Consider the following 11,020-nt stretch of genomic DNA (forward strand, 5'->3'; position numbering starts at 1 on the left):
GACGAGTGTTATAAATAATAGTTAACTTCTAAACGCTCGTGTGAACAGAAACCTCCCGTGGAATCGGTGTGAACAAGACGCCGGCTCATAGGCTTCAGAGATTTCGTGTGTATTGTCGCTGAGAATCGCAAAACATTATTTGAAAAGGAAAGGGGGTTCTTATTTTAATGTTTCACGGGGGGGGGGGGGGGGGGGGGGGGGAGGGTGTAGCCAACACATGGGAATATGTGTGGGGGGGGGGGGGGGGGATGTAACGAACACATGGGAATATGGTGTGGGGGGGGGGGGGGGGGGGGGGGGGGGGGGTGTAGCCATGGGAATATGGGGGGGGGGGGGGGGGAATGTAACGAACACATGGGAATATGGGGGGGGGGGGGGGGGGGGGTAGCCAACCAGAACTCCAGATTCAATATCTGCGACCGTCACTGAAACATCGGATATCTATCTTCTCGACTGCTCTCCGCGCTAACTGTTGTGTGTGGGTTTGATTGACGCAAGGGCTGTGCATTTGCCGACCTTTCCCAGTGTACAGATGGTCGGGGCGCACAAAGAGCGGATCGGCAGCGCCACCAGTTGCGCGCAATTAAGTCCAAACATCCAGCACATTTTAACCGCTGTTTCTGAAATTAAATGGAAGAGTAAGATGCAAATCGGGCTGAACTAGCCACAATTAATCAAGGGCGAGAGCACGGAGGTGCCATACCTGTAAATAACCCTCCAGAATCAGCCAATCCTCGCCAAGAAGCTGTGCGCCTTTTGCATTTTTAATAGCAGTTTGTGCCAGTCAACCGGGCCTCTTCCAATCCACACGCGGCCTGAGCCCCATGTGACGGCGAGGCTCTCTGCCTGCGATTGGCTTGTGCTGGGTTGCCTCTTGAGTTGGGTAGTGTGCTGGCTGGCGATTGAGTGATTGACTATCAGTATGGGAACACCAGCCTATTGAACGGGAGGTGTCTGACTGTGATCAACAATCACTCCTGCAGTTTGGGTTTTTTTTTTCAACAGACCGAGCCCATCAAAAGGCGTTTCTAATGCAAAAGGACTGAGCCGAAACATTCTGCGAAGTTGCGGGTCCGCCGCGACCCCCCTCCCTCGCCACCTGCCTGCAACCCCCCGGCAGCCGGCGTGTATTGGGGAGATGGCGATGCTGCTCGACGGTGGAGCCCAGTTCCCCACCCTGGGGGTGGGTGCTTTCGGCAGCCCCCGGCATCATGACATGTCGAGCCGGGAGCCCACTCTGGGGCTCGGCGCCTTCTGCGACTCGCCGCATCCCGGAGCGTTCAAACTAAACCCGGGGGCTCACGAGATTTCGGCCGGGCAGACTTCGGCTTTCACCCCTCAGGCATCAGGCTATGCTGCCGCCTTGGCTCCTCACGCCGGCCAGGTTTGTTCCTACGGCGGGACGCCGTTCAACTCCAGCCGGGAGTTCCTGTTCCGCAACCGGAGCGGCGCGATCGGAGAGTCCGGTCCCGCCGGCTCCCAGCACGGCCTTTTTGCATCGGCGTCCCCAGCGATGCACGGACCCCCGGGCATGGTCGACCCCCCGGGACACCTACTATTCCCTGGACTACACGAGCAACCCTCCAGCCACTCGTCGCCCGCTGGACACGTCGTGAACGGCCCGATGCGGCTCGGCTTGCAAGGGGACCTGTTCGGGAGAGGTGACCCTTACCGAGGCGTGGGCAACCCGAGGAACGAGCCCTACTCGGCCGCTCCGCTACACAACTACAGCCCGATGAACATGACGGTGGGAATGAACGTGGCGGGGCACCAGGGGCCCGGGGCTTTCTTCCGCTACATGCGGCAGCCCATCAAGCAGGAACTGCCCTGCAAGTGGGTGGAAGAGGTTCAGGCCAGTCGCGGCAAAAGCGCTTGCGAGCGGACATTCGGCAGCATGCACGAACTGGTGGCCCATCTCGCCGTGGAACATGTCGGCGGCCCCGAACACTCTCACCACATCTGCCACTGGGAGCACTGCCCCAGAGCGGGCAAGTCCTTTAAGGCCAAATACAAACTCATCAACCACATCCGTGTGCACACAGGCGAGAAACCCTTCCCCTGCCCCTTCCCCGGCTGCGGGAAAGTGTTCGCCAGGTCGGAAAACCTGAAGATCCATAAACGGACTCATACAGGTAAGGGGGGGGGGGGGGGGGAGCTGTGTTGGCAGCGCCCGTTGCTACTGTCCGACATTCCCAAGTTGCAGCAATCGGCTCTGTCCCCCTTCAAAGCTTCGCCCAGAAACACTTAGATTTTACTCTCAGTTTCCCCAGTTAGTTGGCTTAATGTCTATACAAAACTTGTTCGAAAAATATTAATTTTCAGTGTGGAAAAAAATACGGGAGCCTTTCTCACTGACTGCCGGCGCCGCTAGGTTTTCCGAAGACAATTCTAAAGATGCGCGCGTTTGTCTTTTATTACCGCTGCTGCAATAAAAGAGGCCGCTTTTATTCCATTTATCGAGGATTAGAGGGAACCGTTCATTCTACTCCCGGCTTGTGCCGCGCTCAGTAGGCTCCGCGCCGCTTGAAACAAGCAGAGCACTGTGCAGCACACGAGGCTATTTCGTTTTGGTTTTGAGCGAAGGAAAAAGATCAAAATAGCCGACGTCTTTATGCGAGGAACTATAATTTACCGAGAAATTGCACGCCATTTTCCAAGTCCTTTCCGCTTAAATTTGGGACAAACGCGAAGGTTTCAAACTTCAGTTTTGCTCGTAAACAAACAACTCAAAGCTTTGTTAAAACTAGCCTTGAAAATGAGATTTATGCGCAAGATTATATTAAATTATTAATTTAAGTGAAAAAATTAATTGCAGAATAAAGGGGGTTATTAAACTGGAGTGGTTTTTTCGTTGATTAGATTTTGCTGGATTTCGTTGCTTGATGTTTTTGGTAAACTTGGTCTACATAGTCAACGGACTGGAAGAACAACTTCACCAGTTACACAATGTCGGCAGTTGCAGTCTCAACACAAGTCGACTGAAATTTCAGGCAATTCCTGACGGATACTTTTGTTGTTGTTGATTCCATGCAGGTGAGAAGCCATTTAAGTGCGAGTTCGAGGGCTGCGACCGGCGGTTCGCCAACAGTAGCGACCGCAAGAAGCACATGCATGTGCACACGTCGGACAAGCCGTACATCTGCAGGATGTGTGACAAGTCGTATACCCACCCCAGCTCCCTCCGCAAGCACATGAAGGTAACCGCCTGGACGTGGTTTTCCCCCACAGTCACTCGACCATCTGCGCCACAATGTAAACGCATGGAACTGCACACAGACAGAACAAGATTGAGTAACTCAACGGGTCAGGCAGCATCTCTGGAGAAAATATGCTGGCTTACAAAAAAAATCACAAAATGCAGGAGTACAGATGCTGCCTGACCCGCTGAGTTATTCCAGCACTGTTTTTTTTAAACTGTAAACCAGTATATTTTTCCCAGAGATGCTGCCTGACCCGCTGAGTTATTCCAGCACTGTGTTTTAAAACAAAACTGTAAACCAGTATATTTTTCCCAGAGATGCTGCCAGACACGCTGAGTTACTCCAGCACTGTGTGTCCTTTTTTTCTCTATACCACAATGAAGTCTCAGGCAACTCCCCGGAGTGTTCTTTTAAAAATAAATGCAGATCGGTTGAAAGAGACCAAGTTCTGCGGGAGGGACTGGGGGAACGGGCGCGCCAGGAATTGTTTGGGAAATCCACTCAGCCGCCTTTCTGTTTTCTCGTTTCAGGTCCACGAATCTCAGGGTTCGGACTCGTCGCCTGCGCCGAGCTCCGGGTATGAGTCGTCCACTCCCCCGGCCCTGCTCTCATCCAACAGCGAAGACCCCAGGAAGAGCGGGGCACCGGGCGCTCAGCACAACCCCAGCCACAACCCGCCGCTACCCCCCAATTTTAACGAGTGGTACGTGTGATGGCCGGGGGCTGGGGAGAAGGGTGCCGGCGCCTCGCCAACTCGGACCTGTTGAACCTTTGCCCGGCACAAAGCTGCCGGTTGCAAGCGGCTGCGGTTGGCTCCGTTTTCAAGGCAAACATTTTTTTTTGCCACCGAGAGCACATTCAGGATTTCAACCGATTGCATCGGAGCTTCAGAGGTGATGAATTTTGTTTGGTTGACTTAGCGGTATTTGTTGGTGGGGTGGGACGTCGCTATTCGCTGTGAATTCATGGCGTCTGCGAGGTAAAATCCAGACAGTCTTAAAAGAAAGTGCCAAAGTCCTGTTATGTCTTGAAGTTAAAACAATCCTTGTGAATGTATTTCTTGTCTGACTGGGTCAAAGTTGTAGTTGTTCCATGCTTATCGCGGGTCGCGCCGCCCTGTTACCCGCGCACATTGTGACAATTGAACGTTGCCTTTTTTTGTATCAACTACTTTCTGTAAATATACATATTCATGATGTCATATTTATCACTTTGTAATTTAATTGTCGATATTTACGTGACATGCTGAAACGATATTTATGAAGAATTGTTTTCTAACAAACCCTATGTACAGTTTTTTTTGGAAAAGGAATTATAACAAAGTTAACATTAAACAATTTTCATTTACAAACGAAGGTTATTGTCTGTCCGATATTCAGCTACTCGGAGTGATTATAACCAATCGGGGAATGTTGCCGGGATTTAACGCCCAAATCTTTGGGAAATTGGGTTTTAAACCGTTCAGGAAATTAATTCGTAATTAACATAAAACCACAGAACGTAAATCAGGGCCTTTAAAGGAAATTTAAAATAGCCAGTGATATCAATTAGATGGCGGTCGAATTAATGATGTTGGCGAGTGTGTGTGAATGAGGCTGATAGTGTAGGGGGAAGGGGCTCAGACGGAAATAATGTTGTGTTTCATCCGAAAAATGTTAGGTCAATATTTAATTGGTCCTATATTAGTGCCTTACAATTCGCGGCGGCTGCGTAAATCAGAGATCATCAATAAATCTCCGGTGACCTCTGTTTACTTGTAAGATTTCAACTTGACGTTTTTCCCTCTGAAGAGGGATGTATATTCAGGGCAAACATTTGTACGGCGAGAGACCACCGCCCGCCGCAGATTGTCACGTTCCCAGACGGATCACATTTGCCCGAAACATCAATTGATAAATGTAACTCCTACGCCTGTAAATGGAATAGTTTGTGGCCGGCAGACCCTACACGTGTTTAGTGTTAAAACGTCAATCTTCAGACAGGCGAGTGCACAGATAATTTACGTTTCCAAAGAATTTAGTTGTATATGCAGAAGTGTTGGGATTTATAGCGTTTAACATATACCCGTGCACGCTGCCGCTGAATCGGAAGACTGCAGGCCTCACTAATCCCTTTCACTGGAGACCAGCGATCGCCAATTCCACCGTCTGCCCTTCCTCCAACCTTCCTAATCGATAGTTACTATCACAATAATAACGCGTACGTAGATAATATATTTAAAGTTCGTCAAGGCGTGCGAGTGAATAATATAACTAGCTGTAGGCTTTGGAGTTTCTGAAGCAGGACATGGCTCTGTCGTCTATTAATTAAGATCGAGTACAAGATCACGTGGGACAGGTCTAACTGGCAGGAGAGATTAACTATAATATCGTGTTGACCTTGGGTGATTCCCGTGTTTTTAATATAAATTATAAAATCCCCACCTCGCGGTCGGCAAACGTCTGCAGGGATTTTCTAAGCTAAACCCATTGACTACAATATAAATAGCTCGTTCATTTCATTGACAGTCGGTTAATTTGGGAAGTCAAGTGCTTGCCATGTACCAACTGGATGAGTATGCTTCAACCAATAGCTGACAATCACTAAATTCACATTCTGGCGTTAGAATATCTTGTTTGAGCGTTTGTATTTCTGACAGTGTGTTCTTGCAGCCAATTCCTGCTCCATGATTCAACGTTGCTCTAATCGACATGTTTATTGTCTCTCTTTAGACATTTCTGCTTCCCTCGCTTCAATATTATTCTGAATTATTGAACTGTGCAGGCTTTTGCCAATTAAAAAAAAAAACGTTTCCTTGTCATTGGATTATTCGATCCAGATATGGAGATAACGCGAATACATTTGCCAGTGTTTTTCAGAGAGGGAGAGAGATGTCCCGTGGACTAACGCTGGAAAGAGTTCCATTAAAAAAATCTGAACGAATTATTTTATATATTTTTAATCCAAAATTAAGTATTTAAAGTTTCGTGTTTTTTTTTTAAATCGTTATTATTTAACACATTGGAGCGTCTGTAAATTAAAAACAAGAAGTAAACGTACATTTAAACGGTAATTACATTTAAACAGTAATTTCGGACGAATAAGAATGTAAAACATATTTAAGTTTAATATCCTGAGACTAAGCATGGGCAGCATTCACGGGTGTTATAACTAATCTAGGCTCGTCTGTGGGGACACGAGATGTGCGGGAGTGCCTGCCTGTGAGTATATATATATGTGTGTGTCTGTTACAGAGAGCTGGTACATCTGTAAATGAGCAGATAGGAATGCTGGTGAGTAAATTGTTTCTAAATTCGTGATTGCATTCACACACACATTATATCGGCGAGACTCCGTGTAGATGGGAATAATTGTGAAAATATGTGTTTTCTATGTGCGTAGTGTGAGTGTGCGCGCGTTTGTGTTTATGTACACGGTTTCGGTGGAATGTGAATATTTGGACCCCAATGTGAATATTTGAGTAGTGGGGCAGGATCTGAAGAAGGGTCTCGACCCGAAACGTCACCTATTCCTTCTCTCCCTAGATGCTGACTGTTCCACTGGGTTACTCCAGCATTTTGGGTCGAATGAATATTTGAGTGCAGGAATGAATGAATGATGCATGCTTGAATGAATGACTGATTAAATGAATGACTGATTAAATGAATGAATGAATATGTGCGTCTGCATGTATGTCTGTGTGAATGTCAGAGAGTGTGTGTGTGTGTGTGTATGTGTGTACATGTGTGTGTGTTTGGTGGTGTCCGCGTGTGCGAGTGTCTCTATGCCTGTGTGTGTGTTTGGATGCGTCTGTGTGTATGTGGGTCCTTATGTGTCTGGGTGCGTGCGCGCGTGTGTGTTTGCTCGTTTGGGTTGTGTGCATGTGTGTGTTTACGGTTGTTTGTGTGGGTGTATGTGTGCGTGCTGGTCTACTTTGTGTGTGTGTGTGTGACTGAGAGTGAGAGTGAGTGTTGAGTGTGTGGGGGTCAGTACATACAATACTGGAACCTACAATGTCTGAACTTGACAATGAGCAGCCTCGAGGAGCCGCACTGTCCGTAATCGATGCGCTTACACCCGCACTGCTGCCGGCCCCGGCCTTGCAGGGAGGAACGGCAGGAGCCGCGGGCCTGTGGCCCAGTGACCCGCTTCCTGTCAGCATACCACATCATCCTTAAAATATCAGCCAAGTAATAACAGTTTAAAAAATAATACGATTTTGTGTCAGACTGTTTTCACCAATGAAATCAATTAAAAGTTGCAAAAGTAGTTAATCCACGCGAGGCCAGAAAGTAAAGATAAAACATTGAGGCAATGATCTTAGTCGTCGATTATAAACAGTGTGAAGGGTCCCGACCCAAACCGTCCATTCCCCCACAGATGCTGCCGGACTCACTGAAGTCCTCCAGCACTTTGTGTTTTGCTGAAGATTGCAGCATCTGCAGTTCATTGCGTCCCTATTATACATTGTCAAATTGCGTAAGCATTTGGGCTCAAGACTGGAAGCTGTCATTAGATGGGGAATGCTGAAATTCACACCGCGGGGTTACAAGCCGAGTGACAGACGGGAGTTCGGGGTCTGGGCTTGAAGCAGGCGGCGCGCTCTGCACCGCGGGTTCGCGCAGCGCCCGGGCACTAAAGCAGCTTCGTGCAAAGTGTTGTAACTAGGTATGTTTAGAAATACAGGGGAAAACATTGTGGCCAATTCATATTTATACACAGTTACATTTCATTTCTGCACTGCTCAAATGTTGAAAATCTCCTCGTCAACTAAAAGCGTTTAAGCTGTTTTTGAATGACCTTAGGACTTTAATAGGTAATAGTTTACAGTAACCACCTCTGCCTCGTAACCTTTTTCTGTCAGACAAGGTTGGGCGGCTCACAGAGCAGGACCCTTCCACATCTGTCAAGTTCATATTTGACAGTAAATCTTTCCAGGAAGTCCCATAATTTCTGAAACAGTTTATACGGGTCGCGGAGCAATTGAAACGCTTAAAAATATCAACGCGTTTACGTCAAAAAGTGTGTGTGTGCGTGGGGGGGGGGGTGTGTGGGGGGGGGGGGGGGGGGGGGGGGGGGGGGGGGGGGGGGGGGGGGGGGGGGGGGGGGGGGGCTTGTACTATTACAAACTGAAGCAGGAGACAAGCGAGCTGTTGGCCTGCCCTCTGCATGTGTACTGCATATACTGTACTTATTCTGTGCCTGTACAGTCACGGTGGACACAGGTCACTGAGTTTGCACACAGCGCGAGTTGCATCTTCACTGCTTGCAAATAATCGCCATCGCCGCATCCCGTCTCACTCCATGTTCACCCTTGAAATCTGAAGAAGGAATTCGACCTGAAATAGATGTTGCCTGGCCCGCTGAGTTCTTACAGCAAAGTTTTACTCAAGATTGCAGCATCTGCAGCTCCCTGTGTCTCACTCTGTGTTTATAAGCGAGTCAATAGTATTTTATTATCATATGTCCTGAAATCGGAACAATGAAATTATTACTTGCAGCAGCACCATATATATAGTTTGCCGAGTACTATGTTTACATATATGTAGTGCTGCTGCAAGTAAGAATTTAATTCTTCCAATTCAGGGCGTATGAGTATATATGTATATATAGTATTTTATTGTCATATAATCCAATCATAATCACAATAATATTTTATTAGCCAAGTATGTTTTGCAACACAGGAGGAATTTCATTTGCCAAGTCAGCCATACAAATAAAAAGCAACGGAACATACAAAACATACGTTAACATAAACATCTACCACAGTGACTCCTCCACGTTCCTCATTGTGATGGAAGGCGAAAAAATGTCAAATCTCTTCCCTTAGCTCTCCCGCGGTAGGGGACCTCGAGCCCTCCGTTGACGGGACGATTTCTCGTAGCCGGCGGCGTTTGGGCCCTCCGTATCGGGGCGATCAGCTCCTGCATGGGACAAGCTGCTCCTGAGCCTAAACGTCATCACGGTTTTCAGATCTTATGCCTTCTTCACCGTGCCAGGAGTGAAATGAGAGCATGGTCGCGTTGGTATCCGTCTCCGATGCTGGTCGCTCTTTTTGAAACAGCAACTCCTGTAGATTTCTTTCGATTGTGGGGAGGTCAGCACCCGTGATGGGTTGGGCAGTGTTCACTACTTTTGCAATCTTCTTCATTCTTGTGCATTTGAGTTGCTGAACCAGACCATTGTGATTTGTTAGGTCATGATGCAACCTGTCAATTTGTTCTCGTCAGTACACCTGTAGAAATTCAAGAGACCATTGGTTGATATTCTGAATCTCCTCAATCGTCTAAGAAAATAGAGACATTGATGGGCTTTCTTTATGGTTGCATCAATGTGCTGGGTCCAGGACAGATTTTCAGAGATATGCACGTCCAGGAAATGTAAGTGTTTGATTATCTCCACCACAGTCCTGTTGATGAAGACAGGTTTGTGCATCTCACCGTTTCACACACCACACTAAATTGTACATCAAACTTCAATGTAGATGTGTCCATTTTGTACATGGAACTACATGCACACATATTCACCACACAGGTCCATGGTTCTGTGTTTATTCACATTGCTGTCATTGTACATTTAACAACATCAGGATATGCTTGCTACAACTATTGTCTATTCTGCACTACTAATGTCTATTTACTTTTCTGTTTGTTTTTCTTACATATACTGAATTGTTTTGTTGATTATTATGGGTTTTATTGAGTAATATGTTTACATAAGTGTTTTGCTGCTGCAAGTAGACAATAGACAATAGACAATAGGTGCGGGAGTAGGCTATTCGGCCCTTCGAGCCAGCACCGCCATTCAATGTGATCATGGCTGATCATTTCCAATCAGTACCCCGTTCCTGCCTTCTCCCCATATCCCCCGACTCCGCTATTTTTAAGCCCTATCTAGCTCTCTCTTGAAAGCATCCAGAGAACCCACCTCCAACGCCCTGTGAGGCAGAGAATTCCACAGACTCACCACTCTCTGTGAGAAAAAGTGTTTCCTCATCTCCGTTCTAAATGGCTTACTCCTTATTCTTAAACTGTGGCGCCTGGTTCTGGATTCCCCCAACACCGGGAACATGTTTCCTGCCTCTAGCGTGTCCAAACCCTTAACAATCTTATATGTTTCAATGAGATCCCCTCTCATCCTAAACTCCAGAGTGTACAAGCCCAGCTGCTCCATTCTCTCAGCATATGATAGTCCCACCATCCCGGGAATTAACCTTGTAAACCTACGCTGCACTCCCTCAATAGCAAGAATGTCCTTCTTCAAATTACGGGACCAAAACTTTACACAATACCCCAGGTGTGGTCTCATTAGGGCTCTGTATATTTGCTCCTATATTCGATTCCTCTTGTTATAATGGCCAACATGCCATTCGCTTTCTTCATTGCCTGCTGTACCTGCATGCTTACTTTTCATAGACTGATGTACAAGGACCCCCAGATCCCGTTGTACTTCCCCTTTTCCCAACGACGCCATTTAGATAGTAATCTGCCTTCCGGTTTTTGGTACCAAAGTGGATAACCTCACATTCACAAGTACGAGTCATTGTTTCATTTCGGGGCATATGACAATAAAATATTCTTGACTCTTGACTCGTACATACTGGCACCGTGATAATACATTTCGTTATGCACCTCCATTTTCTGAGTAAGTTGTAAAAGTGCATCAGCACATGCCACAGACCAGCCCCGGGATTCTGCTAGGGAATGTCAGGCTGGAGGGATGGATTCATGCTCCAATCGACTGTAAACAAGGCCATCTTCTCTCCTTCCCCAGTGTTGATTGTATATTATACAAGGACATGTCTTACAGCTGAAGACCCCAGGAAGTCTTGTGGCAACATT

General features: G+C 47.3%; 1 protein-coding gene across 1 annotated transcript; it reads left to right on the plus strand.

The window, feature by feature from the left end:
- Positions 1–503: 503 nt before the first annotated feature.
- On the plus strand, positions 504–4,543 carry zic3 (zic family member 3 heterotaxy 1 (odd-paired homolog, Drosophila)). The gene is made up of 3 exons (XM_055643969.1): positions 504–2,132; positions 3,034–3,197; positions 3,731–4,543. The coding sequence occupies exons 1-3, from the start codon at positions 1,139–1,141 to the stop codon at positions 3,911–3,913; spliced, it is 1,341 nt and encodes a 446-aa protein (XP_055499944.1). The 5' UTR covers positions 504–1,138; the 3' UTR covers positions 3,914–4,543.
- Positions 4,544–11,020: the final 6,477 nt, after the last annotated feature.

Source organism: Leucoraja erinacea, chromosome 12 (assembly GCF_028641065.1).
Source record: "Leucoraja erinacea ecotype New England chromosome 12, Leri_hhj_1, whole genome shotgun sequence".
Taxonomy (NCBI): Eukaryota; Metazoa; Chordata; class Chondrichthyes; order Rajiformes; family Rajidae; genus Leucoraja; species Leucoraja erinaceus.

Excerpts from the sequence above, each read along its gene's own strand:
- zic3 (XM_055643969.1), top strand. The coding sequence starts at position 1,139 with ATGGCGATGCTGCTCGACGGTGGAGCCCAGTTCCCCACCCTGGGGGTG. Across the intron at positions 2,133-3,033 it reads CCATAAACGGACTCATACAG|GTGAGAAGCCATTTAAGTGC; the intron begins GTAAGGGGGGGG and ends GATTCCATGCAG. Across the intron at positions 3,198-3,730 it reads CCCTCCGCAAGCACATGAAG|GTCCACGAATCTCAGGGTTC; the intron begins GTAACCGCCTGG and ends TTCTCGTTTCAG.